Source organism: Chrysochloris asiatica, unplaced genomic scaffold, assembly GCF_000296735.1.
Source record: "Chrysochloris asiatica unplaced genomic scaffold, ChrAsi1.0 scaffold00055, whole genome shotgun sequence".
NCBI lineage: Eukaryota > Metazoa > Chordata > Mammalia > Afrosoricida > Chrysochloridae > Chrysochloris > Chrysochloris asiatica.
Window position 1 is genome coordinate 6201925 of NW_006408573.1, and position 19274 is coordinate 6221198.

Below are 19274 nucleotides of genomic sequence, written 5' to 3' on the forward strand. Positions count from 1 at the left end.
ATTTCAGTTCTGAGGTTGCTGATTGACATCCATTCTGCTTTAGTTTTTCTCTGTGTTCCTGGGACTATCAGTCTTAGAGGAAGACTGTCCTAACAGGCTTTTCCAAAACTCAGCCTTGACCATGAACATCTTTGCTGAGGTCTTCCCAATGTCTTGGCCACACAGGCAAGCTTCGTGGTTCAGCGTTCGAGGCTCCCAGTCACTGCTGTTATCCCCATAGTTCCTGCTCCAACGCCACATGTCACTAGGCACTTCTCTGTCACTCCCTACCCCTGTTTTTTGTTTTTTTTTTTACCTTGCAAAGTTCTATTCCTCTTTCAAATCTACCTCCACATCCACATTTCCCTCAGTACTCCCCATTAGAGTCATGGTGTTCCATGATTTCAGGCTGTTTATGCGTCTGCTCTCCTTGCATCTTGAGAGCCGAGATTGACTTCTGTGTCCCTATTTCTGGCTTGGAGTCTGATGCCTGTTTGTTGAGTGAAGAGTAGTGAAACATAGCAGAAGGGCAGTGTTAGAGCAGCAAACACGGTATTCAAAGTGGGGAGAAGCAGAGTCTGATGTTGGCTAGGCATCCAGGAAAGCGTCAAGGTGGAGGCAGGGCAGGGGTTAGCTTTGTGAGCCTTAGCCAGGGGATGAATAGGAAGCATGCCAACTAACCTTTCCACACTCAAAAGGTTCTTCTTGGTGCATTTTCCCAAGTGAATTAAAAACGGTGCATTGGAGACCACATTGAAGCTTGGCCTGTCTTTAACTGATATGCGCTGGTTGGCATGCAGCTGGGCCCGGAAATTGGAGAGGGAGAGTGCCTGGCTCCTCTCCCTCCCCAAGGGAATGACCGGAGGAGGTCTGGGCTCCTATCTAGTGGTTGATGCAGAGGTTGGGCTGCTGTCAGGCAGCCTGGTGATAGATTTGTTGTTGTTGTTAAATGCTGTCGAGTCAGTTCTGACCCATAGCCACCCCACGTAGGGTTTCCGAGGATGGTCCCTGGGATTTAGCTAGATTCTTTACCACACTTCTTCTCCAGCTGTCTCAGAGCTGGGGAGGCAGCATCCCACTCTGCATTAAATGTGTCCAAGTCCTGAGGAAGCTCTTCCCTCCTACACCAGTCATTTGACTCAGTTCCCCTGTGCGGAGTGTTTGCTGCAAGATTTTGTGTAATTCCTTAAAACAAGCAAACCAACCAACCAAACATCTTCTGGGCCTCAGTTTCCCCAGTGTGGCTAGTAGAGCTCTCACCTTGCAGGGGTGGTGAGGATTTAATGAGCTCATTCACAGAAAGCCCTTGGAATAGAGCCTGGCATAGAGGAGGAGCCAAGAACTTGTCATTGTCATTTTTGCATTGTGACCAGTGATGCCAAACATTGTCCTTGGGGTGACCCTAAGGGTATCATACTATCATTGCCCACCATGTTTCAGACTAGCAAACCATGCTCAGCAGGACAGGGGCTTGCCCAGGGCCACCCAGAAATCAGGGGAGCTGGAACGCAAGTTTCTAAAACAAGGAGGCCTTGCTTTTATCACAATCTCTTCACCAACTGTGTTTTGAGCATCTACTTCCTCCCAGACTCTTGTGAGCAAGCAGTGAAAAAATCAGATAAGAACCTCCACCCTCGCACGGAGCTGATATCCTAAGGGGTGAGACCAATGACCAGCAAATAAGTAAACGGCAAGTGACAAGGAGAAAGATGAAACAGAGGAGTGTAAATGTAGACAGGTGGCCAGAGATTTCCCTGAGGGGGTGACACTGGAGCTGAGACCCAAAGGGGGCAGTGGTATTTCTAGGGTGCTGAGGGGAGTGAGCTGTACCTGGTAACACTGTCAGAGGGGGAGCAACAAAATGCCTGTCTATAAATTGTGCAGTTTTTCAGCAGAAATTTGTAATGTTTTATTAAAACATTCCTGTAGCTAGTTATACCAACAAAAATATTTTTGGTAAGCCAGCTCTGTGTATCATAGACCTGTAAGGATAAAACGCTGTGCTCATTTATTTTGGAAACATTTCCATCAGCACCGTAATTACAATGTAAATGGCCACTTCGAATCATGTGGTTTCATCTTCACATGCTACAAACACAAACTGCTGTTTTCATTGCTCCCAGAGTTTGTCACATCTTCTGGTGTTTTAGTTACAGGATTGTGGGAAATAGTATTTGGAAAACTATACCAATAACTTTTCAAAGAATGAAGTAGTCATTAAAAGAAAAGGAGAAAAATTTTCAAAGGCTTCTGTTCAGTTATTGATAACGTTGTAGCTAATAATGTGATTTAATGTAGAAAAATTTACAAGATTATTTTGTTGTTAGTATTCCTATGTGTGGTGCCCTAGTGGCCTGATGGATAAGGGCAGGGAGAGGAAGGAGGCCCAGAGGTTGCTTGACGCCCTCTTTTCCCCAGGACCCTGAGGTAGCCATCCCCAAGGGAACACTGATGGCCATTTTCTGGACCACCATTTCCTACCTGGCCATCTCAGCCACCATCGGTAAGTGGCCGGGCCCTGGGGACAGAAGAGGGGCCTGCCAGCCCATGGTACAAGTGACCCAGACCTCTGAAGGAGGAAACAGGGCTCAGAAAGGTTAAGTCCCTGTTCAAGGCCACACAGACACTGAGTGGTAGAGCCAGGCTTGGACCCCAGGCTTGTAACTGGCTTCTCCCTGAGATCTGGTCAGGCATGCTTACTCCCCAGTAACAACCTTGTGAGGCAAGCTTGTCACAGACGGCCAAGGGGCTGGCCCCCAGTGACGGACAGTCAGGCCTTGTGTTGCCAAAGACCTGTCATTGAAGGTCTCGATGCCTGTGTAAACTGGGATTGATACAATGAAAATAATAATATTTCCCAGGGATGTTGTACAGTGCCTGTCACCTTGTAAGTCTTCCTACATATTAGCTATCACTCTGGTAGCGTAATGATCACGAATTGTTCTGCTAACCTCAGCAGTTCCATGGGAGAAAGATGAGGCTTTCTGCTCCCATAAAGATTTATAGCCTTGGAAACCCTGTTTAGGGTCGCTATGGGTTGGAATCAACTTGACAGCACTAGTCAACAACAACATCACAGGAGTCCCTAGGTGTTAAGTGCTTGGCAAGTGGTTCAAATCCACCCAGAGGCACCTTGGGAAAAATACCTGGCGATCTACTTCTGAAAGATCATAGCTGTTAAAAACCCTAAGGAGTGACGTTCTATTCTAAAAGATGAAATCCACTTGATGACAACTGTTGCTTGTTTGATTTTGTTTTGAATTGGCATTATTTTACCTAAGGAAGAGTGGACCACTCACAGTATCTTGCCCTCTGTAGAAGTGGCCAGCTCTTAGTGGAGGGACTGGAACCAGAGTAGAGTGGAGGGGAAGGAGCCCGCCACAACCTCCTCTTCCTCCCAGGTTCCTGCATGGTGCGGGATGCCTCCGGGGGCCTGAATGACACCGTGACCCCTGGCGCGGGTGCCTGTGAGGGCCTGGCCTGTGGCTATGGCTGGAACTTTACGGAGTGCTCCCAGCAACACAGCTGCCGCTATGGTCTCATCAACTACTACCAGGTAACTCTGGTTCTCACCTGGCTCTCACTGGGATGGGGAGAGGGCTCAGGACACTGGGATCCCAGGTGAGATTTCAGACTCTGTAGTAGGGGCTCCAAGCTCAGGCCCCCCCCCCATGGAGCTCTGAACCTCAAATTCTGCAGACTATGAGCATGGTGTCAGGCTTTGCACCCCTCATCACAGCCGGCATCTTTGGGGCCACCCTGTCCTCCGCCCTGGCCTGCCTTGTCTCTGCTGCCAAAGTCTTCCAGGTGAGATTAGGATGGGAGGGTTGCTTAGGGCCGGGCTGGGAGGTCCCTGTGTGAGGGGTACAAAGGAGTCATATGACTGGGTTGTCTCCACTGAAAAGAGAAGGGTCAGGACAGCAAATGTCCGGGATGCTGCCCTTCCTGTGGCCGGGTTTGAAGATCCTGCCCTTCCACCCAGAACTCACCCCAAACTCTCACTGCGTCTGAAACAGTGCCCTCCATATTTCGACTCCTATCATGGTCTCGTTGCACTTCCTGGCCTTGGGCTGGGGGAAGGGGAAGGAGGAGTGGGGATGTCACCCCGTCTACCAGAAACAGAAACTCTGACCCAAATTGAGAAAGTGCCTCTGGAGGTCACTGTGAGTGCCCAGGGAGGGGGTGGGTGACAGGTGCCAGCCAGGCATGAACAGCTGACCTCTACCCACAGTGCCTGTGTGAAGACCAGCTGTATCCGCTGATAGACTTTTTTGGCAAAGGCTACGGCAAGAACAAGGAACCCATTCGCAGCTACCTGCTGGCCTATGCCATCGCTGTGGCCTTCATCATCATCGGTAAGAAGTGCCAGGGCACAGAGAGGCGCCTCCCCTCTGTCCAGCCACCCCTCGCCCAGTGCCCAGTCATTGGGCACTTGGTGGAGAACTGGCAGGAGACTTAGGGAGGTCAGCAGTATGGTCTCCCTGCCCACCTCCAGAAGCTTCCTCCCTAACCAGGCCAGGCAGGTGGACCCTTCTATTTTGTAGAGGGGACCCCAGTCTCTTATCTGGTCCCCTAGTCCAGTGTCCTGGCTGCTGGGAAAACCCCCAGAGCTAAATAAATCCCTAGGACAGCCATGGGGCACAGCCCCTCCTTGGAAGCCAATACCAATGATTGGGTCAGGGTTTTCGTGAACTAGACAAACCCAGTGTCTCAGGTTGCGGATGCCTTAAAAGAGCGAGCCCCCAGCTTGGAGCTATGCAGACTGACTTTCTATTCACCCTTGCTGGATGCCGGCTGTGTGATCTGTTTCCTTGTCTGTAAAATGGGAGTGATGGTACACAGCAAGTTTGTCACCAATGGATGGAAAGAGGCCATCTGTGCACACGTGTGTGCACACACACACATAGCCTTCCAGACACTCACATGTACTGCAGACACACACACACACACACCCTCCAAACACACTCACATGTACTGCACACCTGTGAATTCACATACATGTGTGCATACATGCCACATGCAGTTGTAAATGTATACACGTACACACTCTTGTACAAACACACCCATTTTTACACACACTGTTGCTTTCTGGTTTGCTAATCAAGGAGGCAGAAGTCTCCAAGAGGGAAGTGGCCTCATGAAGCAGGGACAGCTGACCCCTGACTCTCTCTGTAGGAGTTGGGGGGCTGTTGGTAACCCTCTCTGGGCAGGGAGGCACTTCTCTGACTCAGCAAATCCTTGATCTCAATTCGGCATCAGCAGTCCTGAAGGGCTCACCCCAGCATCTTATCACCATCACTCAAGAGAACCTTCTAGACACCGGCTTTAAACCAAGTGTGGGCACAGTCTAGTGGGCTACTTAGTGTTCCTGGCCCCCACTCCTGCTCACCAGGGTCCCAGAACCTGCCTTCCCACTCAGATCTGATATCTTTTGATCTGGGTGGTTCTTTCTTCAGACTGAGGGCCATGGTCTCAGGTCAGCAGGCGAGACTCGTTCTAGAAGGCCCTTGTGGCATGTAAGAGGTGCTAGTCTTGTTTGGGAAATCCCCCAGCTGCAGGGAACAATGGCAGGGGAGGGGGGCAGTGAGGTGGGGAAGGCAGGAGCTAGTACTTGAGGTGTTACTACTGTGGGTGGAATTGTGGGGCAGACTCAGGTTTCAGGAGAGTGTTGAGTGTGCATTGGTCTACACTGTGACCTGTATTTCTCCCTCTATATAATCTATGGTCAGAGAGTGTGCCAGCCATGACCCGGGGTCACCCCATAGCCCGACAGGCCCTCTCAGCTCTACCCTCCACCTTCCTTTTCAACAGCCAGCCACATATATCTTACAAAACACTGCCCGTCTGGACTTAACAGAATGATGGGCCCATTTCACAGATAAGAAGGCTGAGCCTTACTGAGCTTTGGTGACCTATCTGGGTCCCCCACCCTGTGAGGTAGGGCATCAGACTGCTCCTTGGAGGAGTTTCCAATGGGCTGTCCTCTCTCTTGCTGGGTCCCTGAAGCCGAGCTCAACACCATTGCCCCCATCATTTCCAACTTCTTCCTGTGTTCCTATGCCCTCATCAACTTCAGCTGCTTCCATGCCTCCATCACAAACTCACCTGGTAAGCAAATTCCTCACCTCTCCAATGGAGGGGGCACCAGTGACTGGGACATTTGTCGGCGGCGGTGGGGGGCGGGGGGACTGTGATGGACAGTATGGGTGGAGGTGGTCACAACAGTGTCACTACTTAACTTGGAAACAAGGGAACATTCGGATAACAATAGTCATAGCTATTCTTTATGAAAGGATCCCTGATGGTGCAATGGTCAAGCACTTGGCTGCTAACCAAGGTTGGCAGTTCAAATCTATCCGGAAGTTCTGCCAGAGAAAAGAGCTGGCGATCTGCTGCTGTAAAGACTGTTATTGTTAAGTGTTCCGACTCATAGCCACCCAGTACAGGGTTTCCGAGGAGCAGCTGGTAAGTTTGAACCGTGACCTTGTGGTTCAAACTGAACTTTTAATCCAGTGTGTATCTTACAGCACCCCACCAGGACTCCCCTGTAGAGATACAGCCTAGAAAACCCTATGGGGCTATTCTACTCTGGCACATGGGTTGGCTATGAGTCGGAACTGACAGCATCTCACAACATCCTTGATCAGCATTTACAGCGTGTACTTGCCATTACAGTTGGAAGAGTAGAGATTTTCGATTCTCTTCCTACTGATGATGAAGGAGTCGGGGTCTGGTTCCCAGGGAGAGAGGGAACTCGCCTAACGTCATAAGCACAGCAATCATGTGGTCGCTGTGGTTGTACACTGCACGTTTCTAGGGGGCGCTCTTCACACAGCAAACCACGTAGATTTACATGCTTCTTATAGACATCTTCTGGCAGATGGAAGTAAGAAGCTTAAGGACATAGAAAAGGTCACTTCCTCTAATTAGCCCCAAATCGCTGGTGGGCTTGTCTCTGGGCTGCCTTTTACACAGACCACAATGAACTTGGTACCCCTTGGTGTTGGATTGGGGCAGATCTCAGTAACTACAACAAAGTCAGGTGCAAACCTAGGTCTCCTGGTCCTCAGTTCATGCCCCATCCCCTCCATCTCAGCCCATGAAGCTGGTGCTTCTGGCAACGTTGGGTGTCTGGTGACCATATTTGGCCAGAGCTGCCTCCTCCTTGATGTGGTTTGTGAACATGGGACCCTCCAGGTCCAGTTCCAGCAGACAGGGAGAGTGGTCCCCCTTAGTGCAGATGGCTGTTGGGCCACAGGCCGGGACTCAGTTCTGGGCACTTCTGGTCTCGTGGCCCTGGCCTTGCACAGCTGCTCTGCCCTGAGACAGTCTCCAGAGGCTGAGTGTGCCCTCGGCCCTTGCCTTGACCAGGCTGGAGACCCTCATTCCGCTACTACAGCAAGTGGGCTGCGCTATTTGGGTCAGTTGTCTCCGTGGTCATCATGTTCCTTCTCACCTGGTGGGCGGCCCTCATCGCCATTGGTATTGTCCTCTTCCTCCTGCTGTATGTCCTCTACAAGAAGCCAGGTGTGTGCTCACGGGCTTGTGGGCTCTGGGCGCCCGGGGATTCCTGGTCCACAAGGCTGAGATGGCTCCGAGGGTTTGTGCGGCCTCTCCCCAGACCTGCCCTCCTGCGTGGGCACCCACTGGGGGTGGAGCACATGAGGCCTGCCTGAGAGGCTCAAGGAATGGCTGTTGGATGGGCGTGAGGGCTGAGCTTGGAGGCACAGGGAAGGACCTTGGGGTTTGAGTGAGCTGGGGCAGAACCGTGAGCCTGGCCCTTATGTCAAGGGGGTAGTATTCTGTCCTGTAGCTTTAAAATATGTAGTCCCGTGGGGTGTGGGCCAGACCCTACAGTCCCTGGGAACAGAGTGGCAGGCATCCTCCTGCAGAGCTGCCGTCTCCCATGGGTTCTTAGCCCTCAGCCCTCTCTCCCTCCCTATGTCTGTGTTTCCCCTCAATTCCTCAATCTGCTGATGCTTGCTGCTCTCAGAGGTGAACTGGGGTTCCTCGGTGCAGGCCGGCTCTTACAACCTGGCTCTCAGCCACTCAGTGGGCCTCAACGAGGTGGAAGAACACATCAAGAATTACCGGTGAGCAGCCCCCAGGACCCTGCTCCGGGCCAGACCTGTCCCCCGAGGTGGGCACACACTCAGAGAGGGAATCAGAGGAGAGGAATGAACTGGAGTTGGTAAACCCAGGTGGGCCCCTGAGGTCCCTGACATTATGACCCCATTCTCAGGTGAGCACACTGAGGCACAGTTAAGTAGCTGGCCCTGGTGGTGACTGCTGCCCTCTGCCACTTCCAGGTACAGAGGTTGAGCCACCCAGGGAGTCTGTAAATGAAGGGTCTCCCACCATCAGCCTGGTGGGTGCAGTGGGGCATTGGGGACCAGAGCAGAAAGAGCAATGGAGACTCAGTTGTAAGGACCCTGAATGTCCTCCTCGAGTCACAGCTGGGGAGGCAAGGCCCGGAACACACAGGATTGTGTTCACTTGTCCTTCCTATTAGAAAATGAGACCCAAGAAGGTGCTGACCCATGGGTGCTTGCATTTCACACTCAAGCCTTGGGGGACTCTCTCCTAATATTTGTGCCTTTTCCCTGCCCCTGGTCAGTCCCCAGTGCCTCGTGCTTACTGGACCCCCCAACTTCCGTCCAGCACTGGTGGACTTCGTGGGCACCTTCACCCGGAACCTCAGCCTGATGATCTGTGGTCATGTGCTCATTGTGAGTCCCCTCTGGAGGAGACCATAGCCTCAGGAGAGCTGCCGGGGGCATGATGTCGGCCATGGTGTAGGGTGTCAAGGTGTAGCAAGGCCCACGCAATCTCTCCATGCCCTGCCTCTGTCTCTCTGCTTCCCTCTTCCCTTCCCTCACTGTGCTGAGCTTTCAGGGCAGACAAGGAGCTAATTCTCAGACTGGAGGGTAAGGTCATCCCTGACATCCTGGCCCTCTACAGGGACCCCGCAAGCAGAGGATGCCTGAGCTCCGTCTCATCGCCAACGGACACACCAAGTGGCTGAACAAGAGGAAGATCAAGGCCTTCTACTCAGATGTCATTGCTGAGGACCTCCGTAGTGGAGTTCAGATTCTCATGCAGGTGCTGTGGGCTTGGGGTTGTGACAATGTGGGAGACAGGAAGTCCTGGGATCCAGATTTAGACCCTCTGCTACACCACAAGAGCCCATGGGTGGTGTGAAGGTTAATACTCAGCTGCTAATGGAAAGACTGGAGGTATGAATCCATCCAGAGGTCACCAGGAAGAAAGTCCTGGTGATCCACTTCTAAAACACCAGCCATTGGAAACCCTAAGGCACACAGCTCTACTCTGATACCTGTGAGTCACAATGAGTCAAAGTCCACCCCACAGTAACTGGGTTTTTTTCTGCAACACCATTCCCACCTCTTCCTGCCCCTCCAAATGTGCTGATTCATGCCCGGGGTCTGGAAAGCTTGAGCTGGAGTCTGAGGCTGATCGACCTTGGGTAGTTTCCTTTTTCTTTTTAAAAAGACATAATTTACAAATCATAAAGTGAGAAATATGAAGTGTATATTTGATAAACACTGACAGATGTAGACACCACATGGTGGTATCAAAACACAACTTGTCTCAAGATATAGAACATTCCACCGGACAATTCATTTTCCTGCTCAGTGTTTTCATTCCTGAAAAAAAGAGATGTATTTGATAATTGGTCATTCTGAGTGGTCAACATATAGGAATTCTTTTCAATAGTTTTAAACGTTTCTTAAAATGAAAAAGATAAGAGACTGATGTGGAAGAAATATAGATTTTATGACCTAGAAACACACCAAGCTTGTTAACCAAAGTCACATCTCTTGTTGTGAAAAATAATTTGTTGGAGAAGCAGGATAATCCATAACTAATAGGAGAGTGTGGTGGTGCTGTAGGATAAGCACTAAACTACATACCACGAGGTTGGTGGTTGGAGGCCACCAGCTACTCTACAGAAGAAAGATGAGGCTTTCTGCTCCACAAAGATTTATAGCGTCAGAAACCCTATACAGGATCACTATTAGTCGGAACTGACTTAACAGCACTTAACAATATAACAAAAGGACAGTCTAGTCGTAGGCCTAGTGTCAGTAAGGTCACATGGAATAAGTGTGGCAATAACTTTGTCCTGGATGGGGGTGCATTTCTTGAGCCTTCGCTGAGTGGAGGGGAGACTGACCAGGGCTCAGAGAATCCCACTGGCCACAGATCAGAATCTCTTTGGGGCATGAGGCCTGGTTACCAGCTCAGCCCCTCTGATGAATCCTTTACTCACATCCTACAGGCCACAGGTCTTGGGAGAATGAAACCCAACATCTTGGTGCTTGGGTTCAAGAAGAATTGGCAGTCAGCCCACCCAGCGACGGTGGAAGATTACATTGGCACCCTGCAGTGAGTGGGGAGCTGGGGAGGCAGGAACTGGGGGCTGTGGACTTGGGCTATCACTGTAGCCCGGGCCTTGGGAAGACAGGACACTGTAGGAAGCTGTGTCCACTGGTTCTAAGATGAGAAAGAAACAGAAAGGCCGAGAGTCTCCACCATGCCCCAGGGGTCATGGACACCAGCGTTAGCAGGGATCAAGTAGGCTATACACAGAGTGAAGGGAGCTGGGGCCGGACAGTAGAGAGCTGGGCTGTGTGACCTGTCCCAGTCACTTGTGGTCATGCAGAAACATGGCCCCACTCTTGCCAGATCTTCTTGGGTTTTTGGAGAAACTGAAAATCCACGTTTTTAGGTGAAATCCTTGGGCCTACTTATGGACTACAGAAGGCCACCAGGTGGTCACCTCAGAAGCCCTGAGGTAGTACCACCGAGCAGAGAAGTCACAATTCAGCCCGAAGGGAGGCAACAAACAGGAGGAATGAGACTGGGGGACAGAACTTCATTGGGACTTCAGGGTTAATGGATACCATTTCTCCTTCAGCTGTGCAAGGTCCAGAAATGCTGGCCCAGGTTGCATTTCTATGCAGTGAGGCAGCATGCAGTGGCATTTAAGGAACACAAAGTTGAGTGTTGCAGGCCTGGACCCTGCTTCCAGGATGCTGTAGCCAGCCGGGAATCTTAACTGCCTCTGACAAAATTGCATCAGGAGGTGGTAGAGTACCTGGTCTCCATGGTCCTCTAGTGCCAACACTCCCAGATTCCAAACTGCTGAGGACTGAGAGCTTCCTGTGCAGAACTATGTCATGAAAGGAGTCCAAAGGGGGCGATGCTTGACCCATTAGAACAAACCCTATTGGCGGACTGTAGGGCACAGTGCCAACTAGCTGTGAAGACTTGTACACATTCCATATAAACAACATGCTATTACATCCATGAGCGAGGTCATTCCTATGTGCCCATTCTCAATTATGAAAGAGACATTACATGGAACAGTGGACAGAGCCCTGGCTTGAGATTTCAAAAGATCTGGATTCTAATTCCACCTGGCCACTTCCTAAATTGAGTGATCATGGGCCAGTTACTCCCCTGTTTCTGCCTCTGTAAAACGGGGAACATAATTCCCATCTCCACATCGGCTGGCCAGGTTGGGAGGACTCTCCATTTATATCAGGAGGGCAGGGCCTGGCTTGAAGCCTGACTTGATTTCCCCCAGAGGGGAGGATCCATAGTCCCACAGACCATGAGGTAAGAGGTGAGACTATCTGTCCTGCCTGCTCAGTATACAAATGGGAAGCTGAGGCCCAGAGAGAGGGTGGCAGGACCATCATAGCCCCCAAACCCCTTGGAGCTGGGTCACCTCCCCTAGATGAGGCAGAGCTAAGAGGAGCCTGACCCCACCTCCTCTTTACAGTGATGCTTTTGATCTCAACTATGGTGTGTGTGTCCTGAGGATGCGAGAGGGCCTCAACATCTCCGGGGTGATGCAAGCACACAGTGAGTACCGCCTTCTCAGCGCCACTCTCCGCAACCAGACCAGGGCTCCGGAAAATGTAAGAACCCAAATATTTTTCAGTGGTAGTGAAAAAGAGGGAAAAAGCAATACGTAATAAAAGGCTGCAGACTCCTCTATGGGCCCAGACTTCCAAATGGGGTAACTAAGACCCAGAATGGGGAAGCTAAGGTTTAAGGCCAAGGTCAGGTTTCCAGTTGAGGGCAGAACCAGGACTGGAACTCAGAGCTCCCGGGGTCACTGCTAGTGCTGTTGTAGGTGGTGGGATGAAGATGATCTCATAGAAAAGGGGTAAGGGGGAGAGACAAGCTCATGGAAATAAAACCAAACCATGAACGTACACACACAAAGGCCAGGACAACTGGATGATTGGGTCTGGAAGTCCATCTTTGGGCACAGAGAAGGGATGTGTTGTATGTTAAAGTCATATGTGAATATGTAGATTCCAAACTAGCAAGGAGTCTAGTTGTGAAAAGAGTTGGGGAGGTTGAGAGGGGTCTCTGCTCAATAAAAATTTCTGATACAGATATTCACAGAGCAGGAATGGGCAGATAGTCCTCATTTCTAGGAAAGGAGATGTGTCAAATCATCAAAGAACCCAAATCCACTGCTGTCCGTGTGATTACAATGCATAGCGGCACTCAAGGATGGAAACCCAGGGCTTTCCAAAGTTAGCGGTCTATATGGGAACGAGCAGCGTCATAGTTCTCCTGTGGAGTAGCTGATGGGTTCAGATGGCTGACCTTGCGGTTAGCAGTTCAACACTCAACATCCTACCACAAGAAACAAATACACCAGGGCCTGGGGAGGATGAGAGTCCATCTTCCAGTTCATTCTGAGAGGTGACAAATCGAATGTTGGCCTTGGAGAGTGACATTCTAGTGGGGAAGGCAGACAGTTAGCCATTGGATACAATCAGTATTCTGAGGAATACTATGGGCCCCATAGACAGGCCCTGTGGTCGGGCAGGTCTCTGATGAAGCAATCCCGGAGGACATATGGGAAGGGGCCTGTTTAAGTACGCGTGATGAGTGAGGGCAGGGACAAGCCAGAGGGAGGAGGGCAGGTGATGAGTCAGGACTTGTCCCTGAGGATGAACCCTAGGTTAGGAGAGCCTATGAACTAAAGCCATCCCCTACTTTTGCAGTTAACCCTGTGTTTGACCCAGCGGAGGACGGCAAAGAAGCCAGAGCCAACGGAGCCAGGCAGTCTGTCTCAGGCACACGTCAGTCCCCTTCCCACCCAGAGGCTCTCTCACCTGTAGGCAGCGAGTAGTAGGCCATGTGGGAACTTAGTTAAGAGAAGAAAGTTTTTCCTTGTGATAGTGACTCTCGAGACCCTTGGGGTCAGACCGCTGGGGGGCTTGGCCCATATTAAAGATTTCCAGGGCTGAGCCATTCTCATGAGGATTCACATTCAGGCCTCATGGGACTTTCCCAGAGACCTGGGGCCCATGTTCCACCCCTTACAGGCTCCCTCTGGCTGTGCCTGAATATTGTAGCGGGGAAAGTGTAACCACCGACTCTCCCTTAGTTCTCTTCCGCTGCGCTGTGGGAGGCAGGGAACCTGACACTCAGTAACAGAGGAATATTTGGAGAGGGGCACCAGGAATTTTGAAAAAGCAGCCCTCTTGCCCTATAGTTGAGCTGTTTCAGAGTACCCACAAGAATCTGGGAGCAAGAGGCTGTGGGTCCTGGAAAGGTCGACTGGAAAGAGAATCAAGTCAGCATTAGGGTACTGTTAGCCGTGCACACCTGGCCCAGAGCTTCCAGTGCTAGCAAGCGCCCCTCACAGGGCAGCTTCCTCTGCAAACACTCATGCCCACCCCCCTCCTGCAGTGGACCCCCAGGCCCTGGTGCGTGAGGAGCAGGCGAGCACCATCTTCCAGTTGGAGCAGGGCAAGAAAACCATCGATATCTACTGGCTCTTTGATGATGGAGGTCTGTGTCCCCTTGGGCCAGCTCTCCTGGGCCAGGTTTCCCTCCATGCCTCCAGCCCTTCCTGTTCAGTTTTCATCAAGGCTTCTCAGGTGGGACAGGGGCCCCAAGCCACCATGGAGCTTGAAGGAACCTGGATGTTTGCCACTCTCTGGTTCCGGAACTCCAGCTGTAAAATGGGGCACTTGAAGGGAAGGGCTGATATCAACATGAGATTGAATCTTTGGACCACAGTCCTTGGGAGTGGGCTAGTTCAGGGGTCACAGGCCTAGGACATAAAGTGGGAGGTGGACTAGGTGCCCAGGAAAGCTGAGGAATATTCGTTTCACAAAGCAGCATGCTTTCTCTGATTTCCTTGAAAGCATATCATAAACAGACTTCTGTTGTTCCATACTTCTTATAATATTCTAGAGAGAAAATGTCTCAGCTCTACCAGAATACAGCCTACTGACAACAGTTAATAGAAGCTATGCGCGTTCTACGAGCTGACACCAAGTACATTACTGTGTTAGCCCAATGCAATCCCCCAGGGAGGAACAACTGCCATTAACCATTCTTTGTTGTTGTGAAGTGCTGTGGAGTTGGTTCCGGCTCATAGTGACCCCGTGTAGAGTTTCTGGGACTTTAAATCTTTGCAGGAACAGAAAGTCTCATCTTTCTGGAAAGGATCCCTTGTTGCATAGTGGGTTACAGGCTAGACTGCTAACCGCAAGGTCAGCAGTTTAAATCTATCAATCACTTTGGGGAAAAGATGAGGCTTTCTTCTCCCATGAAGACTTGCAGCCTCGGAAATCCTGTACAGGCATGCTGAGTCAGAACCAACTCCACGGCACACCACCACCACCTCCAGCAGAGCAGCTGGTAGGCTCGTACAGCAGACCTTGTGATTCACAGTCCAGTGTTTTCATATGGAGCCACCATCCTCATCATCTTTACGGATAGGGAAATGGAGACACAGAGCCGTAAATCCATGTGTCCAGGATGACACAGTGCTAAATGACAGCCAAGGAGTCTGGTGCCACAGTGGTTACGCGCTCAGCTGCTAATTTAAAGATCATTGGTTTGAGCCCACCAGCTGCTCCCCAGGAGAAAGATGTAGCAATGTTTCCATAGTGGTGGTGGTGTGCCCTGAATTGGTTCCAACTCAGCGACCCCATATAGGGTTTCTTTAAGGGAGAAGAAAGTTTCATCTTTCTCCTGCAGAGCAACTGGTGGATTCGAACTGCTGACCTTGTGGTTATCAGTCTAGCCTGTAATCCACAACACTACCAGGGCTCCTTTCCATAGAGATTACAGTCTTGGAAACCATATGGGCTGGTTCTTCTCTATCATAGGAGTCACAACAAGTGACAGCTAGTCCTGGCCTTGTGCAGAGAAAGGACAGGGAGTGATGAGGGCTCCCATCCACTGATTCCATTTTCAAACTTTTAAGAAATGCCAGCGGTCTCGATTTTCATATGAAATCTCCAATTATTTAAAACAAGCTTGTTTATTTAAAAGCATGTTGTTGTTGTTAAGTGTGGTTGAGTTCCGACTCATAGCCACTCTGTATAGGAGCAGTTGGTGGGCTCAAACCACCAACCATGTGGTTCGCAATCGAGTGCTTATCCTATAGTGCCATGCCAGGAGTCCACTTAAAAGCATGGCACAGACCAAATAAACCACGCCACAGAGCACCATGTGTGCCTCTGGCTTAGACTGCATGCTCATTATACTGATGGGAAAACTGAGGTTCTCAGAGGGAAAGGGGCTGGCTAATGGCTGAGTGGTGTGGGAGCCTGGCCAGAGGCCGGGGGTGGCGGGCAGAAGACTCTCCTCTGGACTCACATGGACTCTCCTTGCCAGGTCTCACCCTTCTCATCCCCTACCTCCTCGGCCGCAAGAAGAGGTGGAGCAAGTGCAGGACCCGTGTGTTCGTGGGTGGCCAGATCAACAGGATGGACCAGGAAAGAAAGGCGTAAGTGGGAGAGGGCCAGCAAAGGGCCAGCACTGGCCTGTCTCAGCCACCGAGACGACTGACTACCCCTTCTCTGCCTCTCCCGGACTCACTCCACCACATTGTTGTTGTTTGGTGTCATCCAGTTGGTTCCGACTCCTAGTGACCAAATGCACAACTGGATGTGCCACTGCCTGGCCTTGCTGCATCCTCACACTCACTGCTATTCTCGAATGCATTGCTGCAATTCCATCTTGTTGAGTGTCTTCCTTTCTGCTGCCCATGGACCGCTAGAAGAACTGACAATTAGTACTTCCAGAATGCTCTTTAGAAGCCAGGATGGTGAGACTTTCTTCTCTCATACTTCAGACCTATTATCAGGAGGGACCAGTCACTGGAGAAGGATATCATGCTTGGTAAAGTGGAGGGTCAGAGAAAAAGAGGAAGACTCCCAAGGAGATGGATTGGCACCTTGGCAGCAGCAATGGGCTCAAGTGTAACAGTCACGAGGATGGCAAAGGACAGGGCAATGCCTCTTTCTGTTGTACATAATGTCTCTATGAGTCGGAACAGACTCGACGGCACCTAACAAAAACAACTACTACTTTAGCATGATGTCCTTTTCCAGGGACTGGTCCCTCCTGACAACATGCCCAAAGTTTCAACACCCCAGACTCGTCTCTCTGATTAAAGCAGTGGGAATGGATCTCTGGGCAGGAACAGTTTCTTGACATTTGGGATGTTTTGGTTCTTGGTGCAGATGTCCTACTCCCAGCTATGATGCGGGGCTGAGGGGAGTTACATTTTAAATCCACACGTCTCCTCAAGGAGAACCTGAACCAGTTGGTGTGGAGTCGATTCTGGGCGGCCCTGTGTGTGTAAGAGTAGAACTGTGCTCCAGAGGGTTTTCAGTGGCTGATTTTTCAGAAGTAGATCACCAGAACTTTCTTCCAAGGTGCCTCTGGGAAAACTCCAATTTCTACCCTTTCGGTTAACAACTGACAATTTGCACCACCCTGGAACCCTGTGGTATCTATGGGGATGTTCTCATGCCTTTAGCTCTCTTTCAGTTTTATGGACAGTTCAGAAGGTGGAGGTCTGTTTAGCATTGGTCTGTCTTTCTGCTTGATAACCCGTGTTAATCCCCTATTTTAAGCAATCTAGAGCAGCTTTGGGTTCAGGAGCTGGCAGGCAGCTGGTGGTATCCAGCTAGAACTTAGTAACAATGCTTTATTTGCATAAGTTTTATTTAAAATATGATTTAAAATTTCCTTTTGAAATTCATCTACACAAGAATGTGAGCTGATTTAAAGTAAAAAGAAAGCAAATAGGAACACAGTTGGCACACAGGGGTGAAGATGACAGAATTCAGGCAGGTGGCATGTATGTGCCTGTTGTTGTGAAGTGCCCGTGGAGTCAGTTCCAATTCACAGCCACTCTGTATAGGGTTTCTGAGGAGCGGCTGGGAGGTTTGAACCACTGACCTTGTGGTTAGCAGTCCAGTGCTTATCCTACAGCACCACACCAGGAGTAGAGTTGAGTAACTGCTGCTTGAGTGCAAGGTCAATGAGGTCAAAGGTCATAGAATGGAGGAAGGTCAGAGTGATGTCAGTTGAGGTCAAAAGGAATTGAATGGAGGTAGTCAGCACTGAAGGAGCTTCAAGGAGACTTACCATAGGTCATTCAATTGATTAGCAATAGAGGAGATGTCTGGGGGAGGGAGCACTGTGGGTTAATGTACCAGACTGCAGTCACTGTTAACCATAAGGTCAGCAGTTCAAGCTCAACAGTCGCTCCTTGGAAACCCTATACAGGGCGCTATGGGTCGGAACCGGCTCAATGGCACTTCATGACAACCATAACAACAGTCCTAGCCATGGTACCCTGGGATGGGAGGGGGCTGCCTGGCCCCCACTGCTTCTTGCACCCTAGTCCTAGGTGAGGATCACGTCCCCACGGGCCCCCCTTGTCTAGTTACCCCCTGTGTGAGTGAAGGGCCACCCAGCAAATCCATCGAGATGAGTCCTCTTCCCCTGCAGCCCAGAACCTGTCCCCAGTATGCCCAGGAGAGCCACATCTGACTTCTCTGTGGTTTAGAAGCAGACAGACCACAAAGGCTGCTTTGCTTGCTCAGTTGTCTGTGCCCACTCTGAATCCCAGCTCCATTCAGTGCCTAGTTCCCCCCAAGGCCATGGCACCTCAGGGTAAGGGGTGTCTTCAGGCATGTTGGTGCACTCCTCATTGCCTCCCCTGCCTTGCAAGTCTCTCTTAACAGCTCACCTCTTGTGACCCTGCCAACTCCACCATGACCAATCTGCCCAGGGCTCTGCCCTCAGCAATTCACTCCCTGGGTCCAGGAGACAGCTCAGCAGCCTGATGACCTCTGTTGGTTGTTTGAGGGGGCTGCTGTCCTGGGCCCCAGCCTGGCCATTCAACGATCTCCCCCTCCTTCTCCTCCTCTTGCGTTCTGTGCCATCCTAGCCAGCTCTGCCCATTCCTGCTCAGCCCCGCAGCCCCATGTCTTTGCTCACTGGACTTCTCCTGGCTGCTGACTCTCTCCCAGTAAGCCAGCAGGATCATTGTCTTGCCAGAAAAAGGATAAAGGACAAGGCAGGTGTGTTGTTTTCAAGATTCTTTGAGTGATTCCAATGTGGACATTCCCCTGCCTCAGAACCCTGGTCTATAACAGTCTTACCAGCCAAGCACTCCAGAATCACCACCTCCCCCTTGAAGACCTTACTAGAAATGCAGAATCCCAGGCCCCCTCCTGAATCAGAATTTGCGTAGTTGTAAGAATTCCCGCAGATGCACAGACCCATGAACATTTGAGGCACAGGCTAGCGTGGATGTGGTATGATGGTTAAGTGCTCGGCTGCTGAACAAAAGGCCTGTGGTTTGGGCGTAGCAGTCACACTGCAGAAGAAAGATGTGGACACCTGCTTCTATAAGGGTACAGTTTTGGAAGCTACAGGAAACTACTCTTTGAGTCAAAATCAACTCGATGGCCGTGGGTTGGGTTTGGTTTAGTGTGAATGTAGGAGCCCCTGAATGAAGCAACTGGTTCATATGCTAGGCTACTAACTGACAGGTTAGAGGTTCGAGTCCACCCAGAGACAACTTAATAGAAAGGCCTAGTAATGTACTTGTAAAAATGCAGCCATGGAATCCCTAAGGAGCACACTTCTACTCTGATGCACACACAGTCCCCAGGAGTCAGATTGGCTACTGGCAACAGGTGTGCTCACTAGATCCTCCAGAAATACCAGCTGACATCCAGCCCAGTCTACACTGACTCCTGGCCACCCCATGTGTGTCAGAGTAGAACTCTGTTCTGTGGCGGTTTCAGAAGCTGAGTTTTTGGAAGTAATCATCAGGCATTTCTTCTGAGACACCGCTGGGTAGACTTAAACATCCAACTTTTCGGTTAGCAGCCCAGTGTGCTGTTTGCACCACCCAGGAACTCCACCTGGGAACTACTGGTCACCTGTATCCCCCCCGCATGGCAGTTATC

General features: G+C 50.7%; 1 protein-coding gene across 2 annotated transcripts in view; it reads left to right on the plus strand.

The window, feature by feature from the left end:
• Window positions 1-19274, plus strand: part of SLC12A3 (solute carrier family 12 (sodium/chloride transporter), member 3) — a 37179-nt gene that overhangs the window by 7512 nt on the left and 10393 nt on the right. Inside the window, exons 9-22 of one of the 2 annotated variants that reach the window (XM_006863547.1) lie at window positions 2398-2482; window positions 3381-3535; window positions 3679-3786; window positions 4211-4334; window positions 5986-6087; window positions 7351-7506; window positions 7973-8072; window positions 8597-8708; window positions 8941-9081; window positions 10283-10389; window positions 11792-11874; window positions 13038-13115; window positions 13729-13830; window positions 15673-15784. In XM_006863547.1, coding sequence (XP_006863609.1) covers window positions 2398-2482; window positions 3381-3535; window positions 3679-3786; window positions 4211-4334; window positions 5986-6087; window positions 7351-7506; window positions 7973-8072; window positions 8597-8708; window positions 8941-9081; window positions 10283-10389; window positions 11792-11874; window positions 13038-13115; window positions 13729-13830; window positions 15673-15784 — 1565 coding nt within the window. Of the gene's footprint in view, window positions 1-2397; window positions 2483-3380; window positions 3536-3678; window positions 3787-4210; window positions 4335-5985; window positions 6088-7350; window positions 7507-7972; window positions 8073-8596; window positions 8709-8940; window positions 9082-10282; window positions 10390-11791; window positions 11875-13037; window positions 13116-13726; window positions 13831-15672; window positions 15785-19274 lie in introns of both variants that reach the window. The other variant, XM_006863548.1, reaches the window with a different exon arrangement.